At 48.7% G+C, this 24,532-nt stretch overlaps 1 protein-coding gene across 20 annotated transcripts in view; it reads right to left on the reverse strand.

Annotated features, from left to right (window-relative positions):
• The window catches only part of EHMT1 (euchromatic histone lysine methyltransferase 1), a 121,611-nt gene that overhangs the window by 15,345 nt on the left and 81,734 nt on the right, over positions 1-24,532 (reverse strand). For 11 of the 20 annotated variants that reach the window (XM_027778161.2, XM_027778164.2, XM_027778160.2 and 8 more), the window contains 15 exons: positions 24,171-24,307; positions 23,021-23,209; positions 22,278-22,358; positions 20,102-20,342; positions 18,272-18,403; positions 16,208-16,353; positions 13,360-13,503; positions 11,565-11,791; positions 10,705-10,869; positions 10,120-10,202; positions 8,705-8,811; positions 6,628-6,750; positions 4,128-4,229; positions 3,249-3,353; positions 416-570 (listed from right to left, as the gene is read on the reverse strand). In XM_027778161.2, coding sequence (XP_027633962.1) covers positions 416-570; positions 3,249-3,353; positions 4,128-4,229; positions 6,628-6,750; positions 8,705-8,811; positions 10,120-10,202; positions 10,705-10,869; positions 11,565-11,791; positions 13,360-13,503; positions 16,208-16,353; positions 18,272-18,403; positions 20,102-20,342; positions 22,278-22,358; positions 23,021-23,209; positions 24,171-24,307 — 2,137 coding nt within the window. The remainder of the gene's footprint in view (positions 1-415; positions 571-3,248; positions 3,354-4,127; positions 4,230-6,627; positions 6,751-8,704; positions 8,812-10,119; positions 10,203-10,704; positions 10,870-11,564; positions 11,792-13,359; positions 13,504-16,207; positions 16,354-18,271; positions 18,404-20,101; positions 20,343-22,277; positions 22,359-23,020; positions 23,210-24,170; positions 24,308-24,532) is intronic. The other 9 variants (XM_055799228.1, XM_027778168.2, XM_027778162.2 and 6 more) reach the window with 3 other exon arrangements.

A 24,532-nucleotide genomic window follows, 5' to 3' on the forward strand; every position in this document is an offset into this window, starting at 1 on the left:
ACACGGGGACTTCATTCACAGCAGCGATGGAGCAAAGGAAAAGCCCTGTTACCATATTATGCCTGGCTAGTTGTAGGGCGAGTAGGGGAGGAAAAAAAAAGCTTTAATCGAGGATGCCGGACACCTTTCTGCTGGGAAGCCCAGGCTGAGTACAGCCCCCCGAGCCCTCTGCCTAAGGCTCCAGGACCACTCCCTGTTTTCTGATGTTTTACACCAGCTCTGGCAGCAGCTGGTAGCTCAGGCCCAGTGCCCCCAGGAGCGAGGCAATGGAGAAACAAGCCCTCCATCGCAATTTTGGTTTGTGTTTAAATGCCAAAGGCGTTTCCCAGGATCTCCTGAGCTTGCCAGCCTGCATCCAGTAAAAAGAAGTGACCAGGGGAGGGGAGAGAAGTGGCTGGACTGGAGCTGTACTTACACGACACACTCGTAGCGGTTCTCTCTGGCTGCAATATGCAGGGGCGAGTCCCCGTGAATATTCACTGCGTGTAAATCACACTTAGCAGCCAGCAGTATCTCCGCTATGTCAACACAGCCAGAAAAAGCAGCCCAGTGCAAACAAATATTTTCTTCCTGGAGAGATAGAAAACAGAGTAGAGGCTGTTTAGTGCCTTAAAACCCTATCGCTCTGGGAGCTCTACACCTGCAGGATGCAACATGTGGCTTGCAGTCTCCTTCCCGGCGTTGCTCCTTCTGGCTGGGACTGCCAGGGCGGGCAGGGAAATCTCCGTGCAGACAAGCAGGCAGTTCTCACTCCCGCCGCCTCCGCGCACCAACGACGGGGAGGCTGCACATAAAGCGGTCCGTCGCCTGCCTTATACATGCAGGCAAATCGTCTGTCTCTAAGCCACAAAACAATCTGGATCAATCCATGAGAGAGGTGACAGACATGAACAAACATGCTGGAAAAGGCTAGAAGCTGAGCTTCCCCAGCCCAGACAGACAGAAAAGCCAGCATGTCTCCCAGTGCTACAAAATTAAGAGAATAAGAGCAGAGCACAAGCTACAGGGTATATGAAGGTACTAGAAAGCGAACCGTGAGCCACAGGGAAAGCAATCAATCCGACTTCAGGCATCTCTTAAATACTGTATGTACTCATCTCTCACTAGCGGCACTAGAAATAGCTGAACACTCATCTTTTTGATGGAGATATTTTAAGCGATGATACTCTGTTTTCTGTTACAGTGCAATTTGCAGCACACTTTGAACACTTCCCCACGACAAGCTCTAAAGACGTCCATTACAACAGTGCAATAATAGTAATGATCACCTAACTTTTCTCCTTTGTTTTTTTTTTTTTAAGCAAAAATAAAGCACATCTTTAAGTCACCGCAACTTAACTTATATCCCTCCTTAAATGGGTGTACTGACATACACCAGGGAGTGGGGAGCCCTTTTTCTATAAGGCTTCTGCCTCCCATTATGGTAACATCTAGAATAAAAAAAACCAAACTCTAACCACATCATGTACCGATCTACAGAAAAAATTAATCCTGTCGATTGCACACCATGTGCTGCCGCTCAGACAGGTTACAGACACCTAGGTTCGCTGCTCCACCTTGCATCGGCTACTGCCTAACAGCGGCATAATTACAATCCAAAGCATTTCTCCCAGAGTATGATGTTTCCCAGCACAAGTGACATTGCTTCTTAATGACTGCAATCAGGAGACACCAAACCTAGGTACAGTAACGGATACGCCATACATACATCTACTAAGAGGACATTTTTCTTTCAAGTAAATTGTTGACTGAGCTGATTTGATTTTCATCATTTAATGTGTGATCTTGTAACTGGTAGCCAAAAGGCTTCTGTGACAGATCTAACAAGTCAGTTTTGTTCAGAGTCAGCAGTAGGGCTCTGAAGCAACGCAGCAACCCAGAAAGTCCCCTCGACTTTTGCTTTTAGGCACAGTATCAGATCCAGACCTGCCTGGGAACTATCTAAGCTATCGAGGAGGTTCCTACCCAGCAGGGCTTTCAGACTGGGGACGGCAACTCCTCAGGCACAGCTGGAGCCTTTCTGAGCCCCAGGAGACAAACATGCCAACACCTACCTCTGCTAGCACCCAAGATAAAGTGAGGCGTTTAGGGAGACAAATATAAACCAGCTGCTTAAATCCCTTGGATTAAAAAAGCACTAGGAGCCCTGGACAACAAAACAGACTGCCATGAGGCATGCTAGAGCGTGAACTGATGGTGGGGAAGGTACTTCACTGTAAAAACTCCGTGAAGAAAGCAGTGAAGCCAGTTACCTTTCATTTACCAAACTATCTCACTATCTCAAACTATTCTCAGGCCAGTGCCTGGAATATCTAATCACACCCCGGTTCACACTCAAGCCTGCCTTGCAGGTACTTCTGGGGTTTCAATATCCTTAGAGACAAAAAAGAAAGAAAGAGAAACATACTATTAAGAAAAAAAGAAGAGGAGCAGTGCTGATATTATAATGAGTCTCCTGAACAGAAAGCTGGATGACTGGGGAAAAAAGGAGACAACATCTCCCTTGTATCTTCCCTGCTTACTTGGAAATCCCTGTGAAACTGCCTGGCACAGCCCCACAGGCAGCACTGCTGGGCCCATGGAGCTCCCAGAGACTCAGATATGGAGCACATCCCACTTGAGCAGGATTTACGGAGGTGAATAGCAGGCCAAGAGCCAGCTCCAGCACGTTTTGCCGCCAGCCTGGGCACGCTCGCTCCACACTGGTGGCTACATGCCTGTTATGCCTAGGAAAAGCCAGGCTTGTGCTACTTGCTGGCAGAGGGTCGGCCCAATCCATCCAGAACACCTAAGCACAAGCTTACGCCCCTCAAAAAGCACGCAGGATGCCCCTAACCCTAACCCATGCCCAGTGCACACTGGCCTGTGACCAACGTGGAGCTGGTAAGTCTGGACTAGAGGGGGATCTGCCTGGCGCAGCATCCAAGTGGCAGCACGGTGGACCCAGGTGCGTAAGAAGCAGCAAGGCACAGAGCTGACTGCAGCCTGCAGCGCTGCGTACAGCATCCTTATGGGCTGTGTCAGAAGAGCTGAAGGAAAAGGACTTCTTGCCAGCTTCTAAACTTCTCCCCAGAATACGGAGGAAACTTCTCCCACCAGGTACTTTTCACTCACTGCCCCAAACTACCTGTGTCAAGGGACCACTGCGCCTCCCTGCACTGAGCCCAGAATCTGCCTCCTTGGGTTTGTTGGGCTTTTAGACAGAGATCGTGGTTCATTTCTGAAACGGATTCCAGGAAGAACCTTACATTGTCGCGGATGTTGATGTCTGACCCCTTCGCAAGCAGCAGTTTCACCAGCTCAATATGCTTGTACTCGGTGGCCCAGATCATCGGCGTCCAGCCTCCGTCATCCTGAGGAGGGAAAGGAAAGGGTGAGACATGCAGAACGGGCAGGACAATGCCCTGCTGGCTTCAGCCTCCTGCTGGCTTCACAAGCCCCTTGGCAGCCGCAGCAGGGTGCACCTTGCCTGGGAGCACCTTGCCTGGGAGCCACAGACCCCTTCCCTCGCCATGTCTGTGTCTCATCGCTATCCTTGTCTCCACCACTCCAGGGAGAGGTCCCTCAGGGTCCTGCATGCCCAGCATGATTTGAACCAACACGCCTAGCAGGCTGGAGTTTATTTGCAGCTCAACACACCGGCAATGGATCTCCTGGTTGTTCAAACACAGCTGACTGTCCAGAAGGCACAACAAACATCCAGCTTGTGTAAAAGCTCTTACAAAAGCTCCCCAAGAAGCCTGGGGGAGCTGGCCTTCCCCCAGAACGAGGAACCCCAATGCCTCACCCTACAGCAATGGCTAAGCTCTGCCATGGCGAGTGCCAGGCTCGACCCATTCCACAGCACACCCACGATGCTACCACCCCTGCTGCTAGGAAGAGCTCCACCAGCAAATCCAGGGTCAAGGACAAAATGCAGATGAAGGCACATGGAACGAAAGTTTCCATGAGGTCAGTGGAGAGGATCGCCTTCTCTAGCAACCAGGATGCCCATGGCATTGTCACCCCGTAATTCCTCAGGTGCCCCCCAGCAGCAGGACTGTATTTGAGCAATGACTGCCCACACTGCTGAGACTTGAGTCCTTGACCTGAGAAAAGCAGTTTCTACCCTTGCAGAAAGGCCTCACCTGGCAGTTGACATCCATCTTCCCGTTGGAGAGGAGGTACTGAACAACATCGTAGTGCCCCTTCTTGGCAGCCAAGTGCAGACACGTGGAGCCCTCTGCATCCTGGACATAACCACAGAACAAGCACTCAGGAGACATGGCTTCCTAGTGTTTCCCATGTTGGCATGACACCAGTGATGCTCAGGAACATCAGGGAAGTTCTCAGACAGAGCAGAGGACTCCAAACCCCCCAGCCCCTTGCCAGGAGTGGAGAGAGCACAAACCAACGCCAGCACTGAGCAGAGGGAGCTCTACACACAGCTCAGAGGTGCAACCCATGCAGAGTAGGAGGCTGAGAGTGCAAAGGCTATGGGAACAGATGCCCTGGCAAAGCCTAGGGAAGGTACCAGCCCCAAACCCTGACAGACTGATGCTCCCCTTCCACAACAGACCCTCTCCAGCTCTTCCTCTCCATGTGCTGGAGAGCCAAGGGCAGACAGAAATCCCTTACACAGGCAGAGCTTGCACTTTACATCAGCTTTGTCTCAATACCAGATTTTTTTGCTGTGTTTTATTAGCACAAGGCCTTATTATCCCAGCACCTGGCAGCAGGGCGAAGGGGTACCAGGGGCTACCAGGCTGCCAAGAGACCAAGTCCCCAGTGTGCCTGCAACCATCTACTGAGATAGGAGATAAAAAAAAAAAAAACAAAACCAAAAACAACAGAACGTGAAGGTTGAAAGGAAAAATGCCTTTGGGAGCTGAGAATACAGGGTCCGGTGGAGATGGGACAGGCTGTGAGTCACGACAGAGACACTCCCACACTAACAGGAAAGGTCTCAGTGGCTGAAGCCTGATTTTTATCAGGCATTTATATCCCACGAGCAAGCTGCAAGGCCCAGAGACCAGGAAATAAGGAGGAGGAAATGAAAGACTGAAAACCCAAATGATTCCTTCCAGCTAAGACTCTGGAAACAACATTGGAGGTGAGAGTTTTTGGATGGAGCAGAGCTGAGAGTGTGGTGGCACAGGGCTGGGGAGCAAGGATGGGACATCCTGGGTTAGGGGTTACACTGTGTGGGCTCCTTTGGGTAAAGAAGGGATTTCCACATCCCCATATTGCCTGCCATACCTGAATCATGCTACAGCTTTCCCCTCAAATTAGCATGAGCCAAGTGCAGCTTCTCAGCCCTACGGGCAGCAGGCACATTTTAATTAAAAAGTTCCTGCAGATTTTGTGGGTGGGTTTTTAACAGGATCAAAACCTTCACCCAGGGGTCTGAGAAGCCCCCATCCACCCCACCGCTGTCCTCAGCATCCCCTCCACCTGGCAGCCCTGCTGGGCCAGGCTGGGCAGGCTCAGCACACCCACAGCAGTTACCGTCTGGATTCCTCATCGAAATGGCTGATTTTAAACTGCAATGTTGCTGCTTTCAAAAAGATGACTAATTTGGTGCAAGAAACTAATTAACATAATAAACTAGTCTAGACTTCAGATGCGATCTCGGGCTTCTAATTTGCTTTTGCAAGCTCAGGATTTTCTTCCTTCCTTTAAAAGCTAAACCCCCCCTCTTTTCTCTTCCACAGGAACAAATCAGGTGAGAGACATCTGGATTGCTCCAAGACGCTTGGGAGAGTGGCCAGCATGAGCTCACGTGTGCCTGTCCTGTCTTTTCCCCCTTCCCAGCTCAGAACCAGGCTCCTGAGGATCTTTTTAAGGCTCGGGGTGGGCAGCACTCGATATCTTGTGCAATCCTCCTAGCCCTGCTAGCTCCTTCATGAAAAGAACATCCTGACCCTGCCGTACTCCCCAGCAATAGCAGAGGAGCGTGCCTACAGCAGCAGGTTGTAACAATAAGAAGTTCACATGGGGAGGGTTCCTGTGTTCCAAATAGCATCTGATTTATGGGACTAATAAACGATCTGTACGTTTTCCAAGATTGCAAAGTAACCAGAGCATGCTGAAGGCAAACAGACAGCTGCATTTTATTGTATTTGTTTAAATTAAAGGGTAGAGTTTAAAGATGGGGTCCAATTTTGCCACCGCAGCGTGACTGCAAGAAACCACACATCAGTCCTTTGGAAAGCAAAGCTTCCTCTGTCATTTTTGCTGGCTTGGCAAGCACCTAATTACCAACTCATTTTAAAATGTCACCCTAAAATCCTCATTATTAGAGTCTATAGAGAAGGAAACTCTGAAATCAAACTCCAAATTCAAATGCAATGGATTTATGACACTAATACTTAGTGGTCCCCATACAAAATCAAATACCTGCTACATTTGGGGCCACAAACTAATGTAGCGAGTGGCAGCACTTGCCCCAGAGTGCTCCCAGCCAGGACACAGCGCCGTGAGAATGATCCTACCAACAAGCACAGCCTCGCCAAGCCTTCACGCCCAAGACAAGCAGGTCCGTTCCCCCTCGGCCTGTGTACTCCCACCCAAGACTTAAAACCTATCAAGAAAGAAATGGTGAACAGAAGCTTCTTCAGGAGAAAAAGAGAAGAAATAAACTGCTACCTTAGGATCTACTAGTGCTCCAGCCTTGATAAGGTATTTCACAGTTTCCAGATGGTTGTTTTCTGCTGCTTCCATCAGTGGGGTCCTCTGGTCTTCAGAGCAGGTGTCTATATTGGCACCAGCCTGTTACAGAGGCCAAGGCAAACACAAGGACAGTTATAATCATCACCAGTTAGCAGCGGAAGGATGTGGGAGCAGAAATTTCGTAGGAAGTTTTTTCCTGAAATTTAGCCATATTAAGCAGAGGCGGGGGGGGGGGGCGGGGGGGGTGGGAAGAAATAAAACCAGGAAAGGCGGCAGTCCAACTTCACCTGTTTTGGAAAGCAGCACACACTGTCTGCCCCCTCTCCTGCCTTCTACAGCCAGTAACTGGGGCATAAGGAAGCCAAGAGCTGTTATTAAATATCTCCTGTTATTAATGGATTTTGTATCGCTACATTCTAGATACTGTTTGTGTAACAATTTGGAAAAATCAGCCCCCTCCTTTTTCCAGCAGCTTCATTTTCCCTGGCCTTTCATTTCTACAGACACAATGAACAAAACAACCAGCTCTTCCCAATGTCACAAGCAGTAGGAACAACTTGCTGATTGCAAGAGGCAGGAGCTGTAAAAAAAAAAAGTCCTAGAGATTGGCTAACTATTCCTGTTGAAGTCAACGTTAACATTTCTAGAGGTCTCTGAGAATCTGTTCAGTTCAACATGGAGTACCTTGGACCAAAATCTTACTTTTTTCCAAAACACTACTGTGTCATGTACCTTGCCTGCTTTAACTCTTCAGCTTAGCTCAATAACCCAACCAATACTTAAAACCAAAAGAAAATTGTAGAGATGGCACAATTCCGGGCAGGCCATGCAGGCGTACGTACGGGTGAAGCACAGAGCTGTTTACAGCAGCCACACACTGACCCAGGTTCACCTGGCACAAGAAGTTGGCCCCACGGCTTCCAGGTGCCTCCCACTGAATGCATTTGTTTTGATCACTTTTAAATAGCTGCAGCTATTTAAACCAGACCAGAGAAGAGGCACTTTGAGTTTAACAAGCTGGGGACGTTCCCAGCCAAATACTGTGCTACTGCAGTAGCCAGACATCAGGGAAGAGACAAGAAGATGAAGGACCTTGGATACAAGCCAACCCTAGTGAGACTCAGTTCAAATTGTTTGTCACCCCTTGCCAATTTTGTTCCTTTTACTAATATAAGTCGTTCCATTGCCTTCATGTACAGTAACTGAAGTGAGTGAGAGCAGCAAGGTAGGGCCATAGCTGCATCTTCGGACAGCACTCCGAAAGCATCTTAACTCCAGACACTGAAATGCAACATCTCAGCAGGCTCATTTTCAGAGATGTGGCATTGCTGTTTTCTCGAAAGCCCTTTAAGGTTTACCAGTCACACAGGGTAAAGAAAACATACTTGCAGTCACTCCGGACCATGTACGCCAGTACAAAACGCAAAAGCTGTAACTTTTAAAATCCTTTTTTCTTCACGTCATTTTGGAGTGGGTCAACAAGAGCACCTCTTTGTCCTTGACCATCTTCCCTCAATTAGAATCCAAATCTCAGCCAACAAGCCAAACTTGCATCTTTCCTTCCCTCCTGTCCACGTGCGGGACATTTACATCACAGAGGAAAATCCTGCTGGAGTTATTCAGGTTTTGACAGAAGGGAAGACAGGGTCTGCTACATTCCGGGCTCCAGAGCCTACCTGCCTTCGTTACAAAGAGCAACGCGGCAGCAGCTTGCAGCCCACGTGCAGCCTGCCTGCGGTCAGCCTGCGCTGGAACACCACTCTGCTCTGCGGCTCCCACGTGCTCCACTGTGCCCTGCATCGAAGTTTCACATGCTCATTGCCCAGAGCAAAGCCTGCTTGGAGAACAGCCTAGAAAGACAGCTTCAGTCCTGTGACCTAAGACCTCACGTTACTCTGCACCACTCCTTCCTTAGCAAACCCTGAGAACGAGAAGGTTTTTTTACAGGAGGGATGCTTCAGTGCTGATTTCCAAGCGTGTTTTAGCCATGTGAGGGAGGAGACCAAAAACCACAGAAAATTGCTTGTACAGAAGAATGTAAGTGCAGACAGACCTGAATCAGCATATGGCAGATGTCCACATGGCCAGACTCAGCAGCAGCGTGGAGAGGGGTTCTCTTATTCTGATGCTCCATTTTAAAATTGGGGTCAATCCCATCCACTGAAAAAGAAAGCACAGATGCTTTCAACCTCAATTCAGAGATCAGAGAAAAGCGTAACAGGAGAATCTGGTCTCAGCTAAAGGCTTTTAAAGGACAGCTTCCCAGCCCATCCTCAGTCCTTCTAAAGGCTCACTACACATTCGAGCCAGAAAGCTCTCAGGGTAGTCCCACAGACATTTGATATGCAACAGCCCTCCAACCAAGAGTTTCAGAAACACCATGGAATTTAATACCTTTCAAGGCATTACAATTTCTGCACAGGCTGTCTTCCTCAGATTCACAATTCACCACCTCTCAGTGCAATAAAACCAACAAACACCATACAATGATAAAAAGAAAAAAAAAAGCTGCTTTGTTTAAAGCAACACAGAAGTTGGAGACAGAGTCGGTACTACCTGGGCTTTTTTGTCTCACCACTATTAACTGCAATTAATATTAGCAATCCTTGTTGCATCCTTGCAAACATAGGGCTACAAAATGGATGGAGCTTCTCCAACTAACACAAGCTCGGGATCTGGCCAGAGATTCACACAGCTGTGCAAAGACTGACAGACGATGATGACAGCCAGACAAAGATGTCTGGGCATGATAACATGTTGCATATGATGAGGCCGTAGTTAAATATCAATGAATAACATTTTTGTGCTATTGAAGACACAAACAATGAAGCTAACACTTGCTAGACAAAAAAAGAAGAATCTGATAAATGACAAGAACAGAAAGCATCCAAAAATGTACTGCAAAGTACTGGAGTGGAAAGGAAATGATCCCAAGGAAACACTGTGTCCTTCGAAGGGGGAGATTCCTCCGGAATATTTGCTGGTAAAAAGAAGCTCAGCAGCTCCAAGTCATCCGGTGACAGACAACAATGTACCCCAAAACAAACCCTGTATATTGAAGGGCTCTTTCTTTCTGCTCTCTTGCTCATGCCTCCCAGCTTAAGCAGACTCCCACCTTTTTAGCTCTCTACTGGATGCAAAAACCTGACTATCCCATGGCATGGAGAGAAAAAGTTCTGTGGGACTGGAAAAATCACATGTAGGTCACCTGGGGACAGAAACAGCTTCTCTGGATAAAACCATGCCCAAATGCAGAAACAGGTTGGGAGCAGGTCCACATTTCACAGAAAGATGAAGCCATTTCCAATGACACATCACTTGTAAAGTGTCTTTTCTCCTCCAACTCCACTCACAGGGGGCAGTGGGGAATATGACGTCCTGCCATGCTGGGAACTGGACTCTGGCAGCTGCCTGGCAGGAGCTGGGAGTACTGCCAGACACGCAGTGTCCTGGGAAGGAGCCACCTACCCAACATAAGCAGGACTTTTTGCAGCTCTCCTTGCCTCGCAGAGAAGTACAACTGCTTTGGATGGAACCGTAACTTCTTGGGTCTACAGGAGGGGAGGCAAGAGGCACAATTAATACTCACTGAATAACACTCCCGGTATTTCATCCCACCCCGCTGCTACCCCACATGCATGACAAAGTCTGTCCCTATGGCACAGCTCCAGAGTGCCAGCAAAACACAAGAACAACAAGTCTCCAGAAGGAGGTCTTAAAACTTCCAGCCCCGACCACAGCCAGCCTTGGGCTAACAAGGGCCGTATCTACACAGCACCGCTCACCAACAGATTCTGGGTCTTACTACTGTGAACAGGCACTCCCAATAGTTACAGCTGTGGTTGGAGGGACAGTGAAAAACTAAATCCTCCAGATAAAGCAATGCAACATTTAGAGCTGTAACTGTTCTCTTCAATCAGTGATCTGTTGGGGGTGACAAACGACTGAAAAAGGGTCTGGGTGGGACCAAAATCCAGAGAAGCTAAACCTCATTCTTCTCTAGGTTAAGCAGCTTCGCTGGGAACTGGAGGGACCCAGCAGTCTTTTTCTTACTTTTCGGAGTCCAGGGCAATCAGGGCACTTTCCAGAGTTTCTTTAACCGGTCCCTGGGTCAGGCTAGTAGTAGGCTTTGGAAAAACTGAAGACCCAGCCATGTCAAACCCCTCAGCAGCTGAACTTTCTGGCTTGTCTTCCTCTGACAACCGTGACCCAGTGCCACTGAAGAGAAAAAAATGAGAGACAGCCAAAGCACAACCATTAAAAATACACAACAGTGCGTATCTTATGCCAAAGAAGGAAAGGAAATGGATTTTAAATACAGATAAGCTTAAGTGAAATTGAAACACAAACCAATATATTATACAGCCTTTTCGGTAAGACCTTGCCCCAAAGAAGAGCTGCACTGCCCTATGATTACAATTTGATGTACTCTGTGCTACAGGAAACCCCGGAATGTAGCACAAGTTGTAACAGCCACCAGAACAAGATCAGGTCAGACAAGAACTCGGAGCACTTTTCAACACGGGGATGGCTTGGTTTGTGCTTTCCTCTGCATTTTCATCCTCTCTTTATACCTGTGCCCACTGGTGAAAGTCAGGAGCTATAGCTCGATACTTCATGAATTTCCCTGTCACTCAGCAGACCTAGCAACATCAACTTGTTCCACTACTACTTCCATTCCTAACAACAAGAGGAAGGAATGGGTTTAAGTCCTGAACCCCCAGTATCTTCACAGTCTCTGCCCCAGCTCACCCTGTGGCTGCTGTGCTCTTCTCCAGCACAAAGAGCAAAACGAAACACACTTGCAGATTCCTGCAGCTGAGTTTGGGTTGTCAGAGCAGGACCAGAAAGCACTTTGCTCCATCAGGAGGAGCACAAGCATCCCAACGCAAAGTATGGTCTCCCGAGCTCACCTCCCTGTCGTGGTGTCAGCCCTTCCCTCCACAGCCGCTGGTTTCTGCTGCTCATAGGTCAGTGACACCGTCGAGGTCGTGTCTGCTTTTGCTATTGTCACCTCCTTTGCCTTGGAGGCCTCTTCCCCGCAGTGTGGGCAGTAGCTCATGTCGTTGACCTGGGAGGCACAGTTCTTGTGGAAACGGTGGGAGATGCTGCTCTCCGGCTGACACTCCATGAAAGTGCCCTAAAAAGACCACATGGAAGAAATTCACACCTTGGTCACTACATGCCTTACCCCTTCTACATGCTTCATCCGCAGATCTCTTAAACACTTCTTTCATCACCACTCTTGTCCCTGGCGCTTCCAATACAGTAAGCAAGCACTGCCACTTCTTTAGAAAAGAACAAAAGCAAGGTAATGGGAGAAAAAACTCACTCGGTTAGGGACTGCAAAGCAAGTTTTTTAATTGTGCTTGGGAAACAGAACCAAGAAGTCCCAATTTCCAGCTCTTTCCTCTTAACGCTTGAAGTTCTCACTTATGTTCCTAGAAGTGCCAGTGTACTGTAAGGACGCCCCCAAAACTGGAAAAAGAAAACTTCAGGCCTATGTGCTGAGCCAGCATGAAAACTACCCAACAAACCTGCACACAAACCATTCAAGGACCTACATGAATATAATTACATCAGCTGTCACCCCAATGTAACTTCACGTATGCGACCTCCCTGCTTGGACCAGCCCCATACGCTGTTTAATGCCAATAATGTGGCTGACTGCACATTCAACAAACTTGGGCAACTTTGCTTAAAATTAAGTTTCCCTTTCCAGCGAAGTCCTTCGAACTGAACTGAGGGTACCCCAGAGTTCACTGCCCTGTGGTACCAGTGCTACCCGAAGCCCTGCTGTGCTCTGTGTTACTAGTGATGGATAGCACAGACAAACCCTCCCAGGTTCACCTGTGTGAAGTGACATGTCACTGAGAGACGTACAAGCATGTAAGGGAAGGCTAGTTAAAACCCACTCTTCTCCTGAATTCACGGTCCTCCCAAGCAATCTAATTAACTCTGTTTCAGCTTTGCAAAATGCCTTTAAGGGTTTTGAGGATTTTATCTTTTAAATGATCTTTGACTCAGCATGAAAACCCAGGATGGCTCCATTTATTACAATAACGCTTAAGACTACTGTAGCATCTTTCATTGAGTCATCTTGAAGAACACTACCATCAGACAATTAAGCCTTCTCGTCACCCCGTGAGGCCCTCAACTGGTGTTTTTCAGCTTTAACAACAGGGAAACTAGGACACTGATGACTTAAAGGACTGGACCAATGCTATTAAAAGCCTCAGTGGCAGAGGTGGAGGAAGCAGCAGCAGATCTCAAAGACTGCCTTGTTCCAGTGCCATCACTCAGGTTCCCCACCTAAACCGTCGTGAACAGGCTGGGGGGACACAGTTGTGTGTACACAGATTCATTTACAAACCAAACTAATACAATTTTTGATGTGATTGGTCTGTACAGAGAAAGAAAAGAAAACCTTGTTCCAAAGAAATTTGTTCCTAAGGCAAGTCTTCCACGGTGTGAAATCCCAGTGAAAACCCTTCGGTAACACCCCTCAGGGTCTCCAGGAAAATAAAAGATGACGATTGCAGCTACCCTCACACACATCCCTGTTGAAAACACCACCTGATGTGCTGTGGAACGAGGTGGAGCTGATGCCAGGAAGTCAGTAAACCCCTTTAGGTACCATCTCCACCTTCAGCTCTTCCAGCTACTGCGACAGGTACCCCCTTCCCTAGATCGAGAGCACGGACTTACTGCAGTGCAAAAGTATCCACAGCCAGGGCAACACTGGTGTTTCACCATCCTCCCTCTATGGTCCTCACACAGCACCAAAAGCTGGACTTTGTTAGACGGGCGCATCAGTTCATACTTAACCACACTGTTTGTGCATCGGCCCAGCTGGAACAGGAGAAATTAAAGGAAATGAAATTACTGGAGACCAAAACACTCTCTGTGCTTGTGCGGAGGAAGATTTTTGCACACTGCTTTGATGAGCCCTGGCTTTTTCACAGTAATTCCGATGTGTGCCAGATAGCATTAGCAGTGCAGCAGGAAGCTGTGAAAGCTGCTCTCTCAGGAAGAAATGCATCATTTACTAACATGCATGTGGACCCCGGGCCCTTTGCCCCTTGCAAGGAAAAAAAAAAAATCGTCACGGGAAATACGCAACAGCCAAGCAGCGGCAGAAGGGGCAGTCCCAGGGGCCTGACTCACACAACATACACTCTCCTTTTGCCAGGAAGAGTGGGTGTCGGTGACCAAGAGAACAAGACCATATGCACTAAATCTTGTTACTGTTCAAAAGCGTAAGTCACAGGAAGATAAAGGGAAAATAATTGCTCTTCATTGCTAGGGAAGTTATCGCCTGCGCTGGTTCCAGCACTGGCCCCTGCCCAGACCACAGGGATGAATAGCCAGGCTTTCACAAGAGCTCAGCTAACGTCACACTTTGAGCGTGTTTTCTGAAGGATTTCACCAACGTACAGCTCTGGGCTTAGAATGCTGTCTTCTCGTGCACCACCTTGTTCTGTTAATGACAGCAGGCTCCGTAATTGGGGCTCGCTTTTTCTAATCAGTGCTACTCGTTCTGCTGCCTCAGAAGGATCAGCGCTTCCTCCTGCTGCCCCCATTCATACCTCTACATTTTCACAACTCTGTTGCCACCTGCTAGTGTGCCACAACGCCATTTGGGTTCTCTAAGTTCCTCTGGATAATAACCTTGCCTTCCCCAGATGCTTGGCAAAGGACATTCATAAACTAGACATACAAACATGAAAGGCTGCTACAAGGAAACGTCCCTACTGAAATCTGTGCATGGTTTACTGCGTGCTGTCACCGTGAGCAGAGGAGTCAGTCAGGAACCTGCTCACCACCAACAGACTGTCCCTCTGGTCTAGTTCTTTCATCTGCTGCTTTTTCTCAACAAAACTAGACATTCTCTCTAATTTTTCTTTTTTAAAATTCCATTTCTCCTGCAGAATCAACACCCCTACAGAAAAAAAAGAGAACGGGTTTTAACCTAGGCTCACCACTCGCCCCTAGAATCTCTGACTCAACTTACCCAAACTCCAGCTGCAAAGTCTACCTGTGGCTGTGAGACTTTGGCTAGCCTGATCACCGCTAACACACAGACCCCAGGGGCTGCAGGGGTGGCAGGATAGGACCATTGCATCGTTTTTTACTTATGAGCTGAGGAAATTTCATTAACACGTGAAAAGCTGTACTGTCCATGTGAGGAAGCCCCTGCATTACTATGTCACACTACTTATTTGTTAGAAACTCTAAAAAACTACGACATGATTAATTGCTATTTTCCAACCATTAGAGAGTGCAGCAGGGTGCTCATAACTATTTATAACATTCTCCAAGGACATCACAGTCTGGAGAACCCACTATTCACACATATAATATTCTTATAACATCTATGAGTCACTTATCCCATTATGAAAAAGAATCTAACATAAAGCATGGCCTTTGCTATTCCTCTCTGATTTATCCAGGGACAGAACTGTCAAACCACCACATACATGAGAAGGAACTCTTTCACTGCCCTTCGTTTATTTAGAAACCCTGGGGTCCCCCTCTCTCCTGGAAGTCTTCAGGGCATTCTCCCCTTAATGAATCAATTCTGCCATGCTTCAGAAACTCTCTTCTCTGTAGGTACCAGCATGTACTAACAGAAGCAGAGCTGGGATGCCAATCTGATTATCCCTTTCTTCCTCCATCCACCCTTCTCCTGGGATCCTACAGGAGAACCAGGGATATTCTCACTCCCCGTCCTACTACCAGCAAGTATCCGAGCACTGCAGTGTGACTGCAGCCAGCTGAAGCTTAGAAGAAACCCAAGAGCATCCCAGCAAAAGGAGGATCTACCAAGTATGTTCCTGTCCTGCAGTCTCACTCTCCAGCCTCTGGGAGAGGGTCACTTCTGCCACTTTAATTCCACACTTCTGGAACCAGCAGAGCCCAACTAGCCCAGCTGTGATCGACTGAAAAGCATCGAGTGCAGTAATTTTCAGTCAGCCAGACCTGGAGGCTGCGCAGGGCTGCCGGGACATAGGAAGCTTTGTCACAGAAGCCTCTTAGGGAAGGAAGAGAGAGGAAGGCTGGGGCAGGCTGAGCCGGCGGAGGGCATGCCAAGTTCCCGAAGCTCAAGAGCTGGCTACAGAAAGGTTTGCATCAGCTCCTTCGTAGTCAAGGGAAACCAGCTCCAAGCTTCCTCTGATTGGATTTTCTCACTTTGATGCATGCTAATGTATTTTAGCCCACTTGGCCTCAAGTGTGCCAGTTACATCAACTTGATCCAGCCGCACAGGCCAGGACAAGCAGGAGAGATCCACCCAGCGCCTCTCCAACTGCAGAGCGCACCACCTCCTCCCTTCTGCGTGCTTCAACCCAACCGTGCGACACACGCAGAGCGCCGGAGCCCTCAGCTTAGCAATGAGGTGTTTGCCCTGCCATTCCCGCACACCAGTGGGCTCCCACTCTAGCAGGCTGCAGAGCCCCTGCGTGACCCGACACGTGTTCCTGCCACAGCTTTTTATTCTTTGTGTCTTTGTCCTCAGCAGAAAAGTCTGTGAGAAGCTGAAAGACAGGCTCCTACCTCGTTATCCACACTCTCCGTGGCCATGCACTGGTTGTTGGCTAGCGTGGTGATCTCTCTGCTTTTGGGGGTCTCCATTCGACAGCTACAGAGGGGGACTTCCTGGAGACCATCTACTTCCATTGCTTCAGGACCATTGGAAAGACCTGGAGTACAGAAGACCAGTAAATCAACTCAGAAATTCTCTTCCCAGAGAAAGGATGCAGCCCGTCAACACCACCCCTGTCCCGTGGCATCTTCCCATTTCATGTCCTGAAATGCTCTCAAGGCATTATCTAACCCCTCTGAGACCCCTTTCTTACACCAGCTGGAGTTTGGAAAAGCATCCTGTACTTTTCTAAGTCCAGCCACACCACTGCTGACTGTGCTGAAATCAGGAATAGTAAGTTAAGAACAGTTTACTCTGAGAAAACCTCAACAAGGAAAAGCAATGATTAGGTACAGATTTTTACCAGTCTGTCTCTCCTCCCCACCTGCCCCACAACACTGCTCTGGCACCAGAGTGTTTGTAGGAAACCAGCCGGCACTAGAAATTTGAATAGTTAGTGGAGTGATAAATAGAGAAGATCAGGAAAGCATAAACTTCTATTTGTAGAGGCTTATTACACAGATGGGAAAACAAAATTCTTGGGACTGTTTGGTCTCAGTCAACCAAGAATTATTTATTTTGGAAAGACAACAAACCAGGGAAAAGAAAGCAACAAGACGCTGAGATGTTCTTGCCTTCTCCTCATCTCTTTCAGATTTTAAACATTTTCAAACCTATGTAAAGGTGGATAATGGCTTTTGAGGGGGCTCACCACCAGGTACGGGGGCACAGAGTGAACGTTCCTGTGGCTTCTCTGGATTCAACTCAATCATGAGGTCACCTGTGATTGCAAAACACTGGCCTAATGACAAAGGGGTTGCTTCTAGTCCTACCCTCCTATTCTAATCCTACACAGTTGTAACACCTCTTTGCAACATTTTTAATACAGAAGCAAACCCTCACACATTTGCCTTTGGAGTGGCTCACCCTGAAGTGCCACAAGCTCTCCCCACCCAAGGCTGCTGTGGGACTGAGTCCCAGCGTGAAGGAAGCGTGCTGCTGGCTTTTCAGCTTTGGAAAGGGGAATTATTTTGCTGCAAAGTTTTGAAGACTAATTTCATTCCTGGGGGAGATTCCTCTTTAGCTGCTCTGGCAATGGCAGCACTCTCCCCCGCAGCACCCTGCCCGTGGGCACGGCCCCATCAGCAGAGCACAAGTCCCTTTCATCTTGTAAAGGGTTTCCTTCAGCCAAAAAGTTCCAAGACCAAGCCAAGAGCACGGATGGGGTATTTCAAGACACACAAGCAGAGGGAAAGTCCTTGCAGTTTTCATGTAAAAACCTGTCAAGACCTGAAAAGGTTTAAGATCTTCTTCTAGTACTGCAAATCACAAAGCTCCTTCTTCACCCTCCGAGCTGCCACTTTCACAATCTTTTTGACATCCAGAGGCTCTGGTGAAAGCATCCCTCATCCAGCCGGACCCTCCCCTGGTGCTGAGCACTCCCAGCCGCTCCTTGATGCGCCTCCAGCAGAAGAGCCAGACACCCTTGGAAAGCGTGAGAGTGATGGGGACAGACGGACAGATCCAGGTCAGCCAGGAGATACAGGATCTGAGGCAAGCTCAGCATTGGTAACAGCAGCCGGGGGTGAGCACCCAGGAACCAACACTAGTCCCTCCTCTTCTTGGGGCTGAACAAGAGGATCTTGGGGTGCAGCAGCAGCCATGCGGGGAGATGCTAAACCAGCATCCTTCAAGGAACGGAGAGAGCTGCCCAGTGGGACCAGAGGGCTGGCACAGCACCTTGCACCCCTTGAAGGGTGCCCTCCCAAGCCACCACTCCCTCCGCGGGCTGGGATGCCCCATCCCCGAGTTGGGGTCCCCCATCGCCGCCGCAGCCCGGCGCAGAGGGGCCGGCGGGTGCGCAACGGCAGTGCCGGTCCCCGCCGCCAGGGGGCAGCCTGGCCCCCGCGCCGCCCAGCTGCGCCCCGTGGAACAAAGGCCCGGCCCCATCCCGGCTCCATCCCGGCCCCTCTCACCTCCCGCCGGCGAGGAGAGGATTCCTTTCACCCGGAGATCCAGGGAATCCAGGGACACCTCCATGTACTCCATGCTGTTCTCCTGGCCGGGGCCCTCTCTGCCTCCCAGAGATGGTTTATAGGCTTCGGCACCTAGATGGAAACACACACCTATTTACACAGCGACGAAAAAAAGAAAAGACTAAAACAAGAAATAAACGCGCCTGCAGGCACGTGCGGGTGTCGGGGCCATATCTAAGCCAGCAGGCTGTATGCAGGCTCCTCAGAGAAGCCACGAGCACACCGCGCACTGAATTATGGAAATGCAACATCTGGGCATACATGGCACGATCGATCTCCGATTTCCTCCCCTGTCTGATCACAAAGATTTTCCACTAGGTAACACATGGGAAAAAAAAAAAAGAAAAAAAAAAAAGAATAAATGAGACAAGTTCTGCCTCTGAAAGGCACATCTGCCTGCTGTTGTAGGCACCAGCAGCAGCCGAGATGGCACGAGGCAGGGCTGCAACAGGGCTTGGCTCATCCTCCTGCCCCAGCCACTGCCAAGGGCTCCAGGGGCACCCCGGCCAGGCAGAGCCAGCCAGCTCATCACCTGCATCCCACGGAGGGCGAGACAGGCGACATTCCGCTTAATGGAAAGGGGAAAAACATAAAAGCCAAGTTCTGGCTCTTAAGTGGACAAAGCTGCTGCTGGGAAGAGATTGCACGGGGATCCCTGGCTGGGAAGAGACTGCACGGGGATCCCTCGGAGCCTTCACGGGAATTGTCAAATCTCTCTGCGCACCCCTGTTTCGCTTCCTCTCCTGGTTTGCTTCTCCCACTCCAGCTTGGCCAAGAGACTTTTGTTAGCCTGGAAGACTGGCCGCCACCTTTACTGAAAGGGCAGAAAACCAGTTTGCATCTGAAATGAAGAATTAGCTATTTGCTGTGAAAGGGTTCAATGGCCCCCGCTTCGTCTTGAGAAAAGGGCTGCAGTGGGAGGAAGAGGAGCAAGTCAGACAGCTGACAAACCCCAGGCACAGAGTGGCTGAAACATGGTCATTTAGCTCAGAAGTAGCCACAAATCTGCTGATAAAAGAAAAAGGCCTGTTTGCAAAGAATTAGCAAGCACAGAAGAATAAACCCTTTGATGGCAATGGGTGCATGAAACCTCAATAACAAAGCTGAAGACAGAGCTTCACTTCTGAGACCATCCACTTCTTTTTCCCCATGTTGTTATCTTTCCTGAAGAAGTATCACACCCAGCCTGCACTGCTGGGTCTCCCCACAGCTTTCAGAAGACAAAGGCCACTGAAACTTTCTTTTGAGTGCTGGGTAACTTAGGTCAAACAAGGGTGACCCCCTGAACAACGTCCACACCATGAGCTGGGCCACAGGTAGCTCATTACAAACCTTGCAGCGCTTTCAGAATAAGCAGAGACAACCTGCACATTGCATTCAGCTGGACAAACATCCACACAAACGCAACTGAGTATCACTCCGGGGTGGTTCTTCCTTTCCCTTCTGCATCTAACCACACTCCCCGAGCTCATGGGACATGAGTCCACGCGGACACAAGTCCGTGAGGTCTTGTTTGGATACTCTAAAATAAAGGGAGCTCATGAACGAAAAAATATTCCTCCAGCATGCCACCTCACATGTGTTCTGCTGTTCAAGTGTGCCCACCAGCAGCTACTGGCAAGTGAGATGCCAGTTCACACCCTGGTTTATCATACACCCTTGTAAAGGAAGAGTGAGCCCTGCCAACAGCCACTGCCTCAGGTCCGTAGCCCTCCACCTGGAAGGCTAATTTCTGTGTAGTTAAGGAACAAACCACAATTAGTTAGTTACCTAGCACACTGGCTTGTTTCTTTTTATTCCTCCGTCTCCTCTTGCGGGTGGGTTTCAGCCATGGACTGTCCGTCTTTCCTTTCCTCTTCAGGAGCTTCTTCTTGACGCTGGACTCTGAGCTCTGAATAACCAGAGAGGCCACGTGCATGTAAGGCATGTTGGCATCAGCGTCCCAGCAGTCCTTTGCGCCCATGCGAAAGAGCCTTCTCGCAGCTTGAGTTGTGCGAAAAGGCCTTAAGGACTGGGGGTTTAAAACCAAGTGGTGCTAAGATGTCTTTAGAACGACGAAAAGGAAACACAAGCACATGTGTGGGTGTATTTCCTGTCATTTCAATAGTGCATGCTTCACTTTCTCTTCCACGTAGGCTCTTACACCACACTCATCACAGTAGTAGCCGAGCACCTCCACGCAGCAAGGCAAGTATGCAGGCACATGCACACTTTTAGCTTCTCCCCAGAAAAACTGTGGGTTTTTCAAACTAAAATATTCACATTGCTCCACAGTCATGCTAGAAAATGCCAACACAACCCCACCTTGCACCTGAAGAGCCACCTTACAGGGTTGGGATGAAGTCTGGGGAATTGAACTTTAGGGTAGCACCAGCCCCCTCCCCGAGCACAGCACACGGTAGCACAGACTAATCATGCAGCAAATATTCAGACATATATGAATCTAAACAGGGTTTGGGTTTAAGAAAATACAGTTGCCTGTGGTGGGTTTTTAAAGTCAACGTGGGACACGGAATCAGGCACCCCAACCCTGTAAGGCAGTCTTCAACGCATCAATCATAAAATTCATGTTCAAACTGGAACTGTCAGCTCCTGATGCTTATCTGTCTCCCACCAAAGCCTACAACAAACCTCCTGCTACCACTAGCAGTCCCTGGATCACACCCTACCTTCATAGGAAGCCGGTGCTGCACCATGCCCTGTTATCAGTGAGGGAAGCCAGGCAAAGGCAGTGCTGAGCCCTGACTCTCCAGGGCAGCTGTCCGGTGTGTCTATGCTGTCCCTGATAACTGTCCCAAAGTGTGGGCTCAGTTGCGCCCTGCCACGTGGCTTACATCAATTGCATGACACTGCTTGTGGGGGAGAGGTTTGCTTTTGAGCCAGTCCCTGTCTGGGGAACTGACTGACTCACCAGATATGAGCAAGCAAAAACCACCGTCTAGGATGTGGAGGTATGACTTGGGAGTTTGGACTTGCAAGTTCAACCTTTGGTTTGAGCTAACGCTACAGATTGGTGTCAGCTACCCAAAGAAAGGGGCAGGCTACACAGCCCCTGCTGCCTGGTCCTCTCTGGCTCCTGTAGTGTCAGAGCACAAGGAACAAGACCCTAAAGTGCTTCAGTGATTCACTTGGTACAGTCATTTTTACCTTCAGCCCAAAACATAAAAAAAATAAAGCCAAGAATTTTCTCAAGGTGACTGAAGAGCTGGGGTGCCTTAAATGCTGGCTCCTCAATTTGAGATGCTGTGGAAAGGGAGCAAAATTTTTAAGTAAAGGGGAGGGCAGGGGACAATCGATGAACAACAATTTAAATTAAAAAAAAATAATTGGGTTCTCTTCACCAGCCATCTAAAAACAAAAAGTAAAAATCACCAGCAGCTGGTGAAAGTCTTGCCCTAGCACTATACAACAACCTCCTAGAGGAGTGTTGTTGTATCTGTCTGTCTGCTATTTGTATGTCTCCCAGATAAGAGCTGCTCATCTGGTGCTGCGAGGTGGCACATCAGATCAACGTGAATTTAGGCTGTGGGCTGGGCCAATGGATTTGTGAACAACTCCACCTGAGCTCCAAAAAGCCACGCAGAGCTTCAGGCTGTAAGAACACGTTGCTGGCTCCCACCACTTGCCAAGTCTGTATCTGAAGAATTTAAGCATCCTTAAATATTTCTACTAACATTCCAATGATTTAAAGCAGACAACGTCTTGTTGAGAACAACATCGGCCCATTAATTAGCATCAGAAAGCAATTAACTGTAACGCAGATCAGGGCTCAGCACCTTGTAGAAAACAATACTCTGTGTGTAGGTGGTTTCCGAGAGTAAGTTTTGTAGAAGAGGCATGAAACTACACCCCTGTGCTCTCTGGCTCTCTCCTTCTGGCAGCAGTGCAAAAGGGAAGTTATTATCAACAGGACAAAGGCTGGAAGACATCTAGCAGCCAGGCTTACCAAGTCAGATTCATCTCCATCTTCCTCCTCCTCCCCAGACTCTCCAGACTCTTGCTCCTCCTCAGACTCACCATCATCAATCTGCAGCCGCCATTTGCCCAAGAACAGAAAAAGTCAGTCAAGCCAGGTGTCTCAAAGTGGAGCATCACCCCATCACCCTGCTGCGCCCAGCACCCAGCCCCAGCCTGCACATGCACCAACAGAATTTCCTCTCCAGGGCAACAACTCCAAGGCTGCTAATGCACGTCATGGTATATTCATGGGGGATTGTAAAGGGAAAAGATCTTTTGACTCCAGAAGCAAGTTTTCCAACCGTATCTTAACTTCCTTCATTATCCAAAACCAGCCTCATGTCTACAGCATGTAGCATGATTTGGGGGAAAAAAAAAAAAAAATTAAACTCATTTTAGTGCTTTACCGGCCTGTTACAAGCAAGATCAGGAAGATGTCTCTTACTGGTTCAGTGAATCCCATAACGAAACATGGTGGGGGTTTTGCATGTGTAGTGGACCACAGACCTACCTACGTAGCAAGGCTGAAACTGGGGGGTTGGTGGGGAAACTCTCACAGGTGCAGTGGGGAGCAGGAAGTGACCATTGAAAAGTCTCACTACCACTGCTGCACTCTGTGCCATCCTGCAGGCTTAGAAAACCCAGAAATTGCCTCAACTCATGCCAGTCCTACCCCACGTGTACAAGCAGTGCCCCATCTCGCTCCAAGTCTTGCACAGGACATGCGAGTACCTTTCTGGCATTGTCTGCATCGGATGCGCTGTCTTTAGAGGTCCTGTTATCATCTGCAGGAAACATAGCTGCCTGTTCTGCTCCATGATCATCCTCCTCTTCCAACTCATCAGAGTCTTCCTCTTCAGAGTCTACATCTATGCTTTCCCCGTTCACATGAGGGCTGGCATCACCCAGGTCCTTTTCGCTCTGAAAGTCATCCAAGCACACAAGCCACAGAGACAACATCAATTCACAGGACAGAGCAGCTGAACGCACCCCAGACCACCTCCGTGCTAGGAGCCCTAAAGCTGCCAGGGGAAGCTGGCTGAATTTCCCTCTGGAGCTCATCAGTGCTGTCAGCAAAGCCAGCCTGAGAGCCTGCCATGTGTCACCTACCCCTGTCAGTCTGGGGACCAAGGAGCCACGAGGAGTCATTCCAGACTCACGTGGCTGTACGAGGCATTAAGGGAAGGCTGCTGGGCAGGAGCCTTCAGACAGAACCCTGCAGTCCAATTCAAACATGGAAGGGCATGTCTGAAGGTCTCCGAGGGAATGGAAAGGGAAGTTAAATCATAGAGGATTTTCACACCACTCCATGAAAGCCTAGCACTGTCCTCCTTGAATTTGAAGACCAAAACTTCAGGGCATGGGTTGCAACAAGAGCAGAATTTGATCTTTTTGATTTTTTTTAAATCAAATTTATTTTCAGTATTTTTTTTTTTTCAAAATTTTTTCAAAATTGAAATCGAAAAGGAGTGAGTCCCTGTTTAAACCTTTGTAAGTAACCAGTTGTTTTGCTGCACAACCTCAAGCAGCAACACTATACAGCGTTACCTTGAGGACACTGAAACAAAAAAGTTACCACGTGGGGCATGCCTGCAATCTCTCCACAGTTCCACAGGACTCATTAGACAGAAGGGGAACATCCACTGGAAAACGTTTGTTTAAGAGCTGGTATCTAACCAACCCCTCTCAAAAAACCATGTTCAAGGCAGTAAGGCTGCTACAGGCAGGATGCTGTCACCAGAGAGAAGATGCAGACTCAGAATGGAAGATGGCAACCACAGTAAGCCAGCACACTCCTGCCTTTACAGGGGGTTGGTGTGCCAGGACAAGAGACACATATGGTGACGACAAACACGTCCAGCGGGTTCAGTGCTCCCCTTACCTTGGCACCCGCAGAGGAATGAGTTATGCTCTTAAACATCTCAATCATTGTTCTCTGTTTTAACACTTTGGTCTTTTTCTTGGGAACCAGGCTATAGGTTCCCATTCTCCGTTTTTTCTTCCGAGATACTGCAGCAGCTGGAAAAGAGAAGCAAAAAAACCCCAAAGTTTGCTCAGGAATCAAAAGAGTAAAGGACAGAGAGTAGAGGCGGAGAGATGGGGGTAGATCACATTTGAGGGCACGATCTGAGAAAAAGGCTTTCCCCTCCAACTAGTTTATTTACAAGTCAACCAAAAGATGACACAGGCATATGTGCAAACAGACAAAGAGCTTTCTGCCAGGGCTGCAAACCCACCCAAATT

Source organism: Falco peregrinus, chromosome 1 (assembly GCF_023634155.1).
Source record: "Falco peregrinus isolate bFalPer1 chromosome 1, bFalPer1.pri, whole genome shotgun sequence".
Classification (NCBI taxonomy): domain Eukaryota; kingdom Metazoa; phylum Chordata; class Aves; order Falconiformes; family Falconidae; genus Falco; species Falco peregrinus.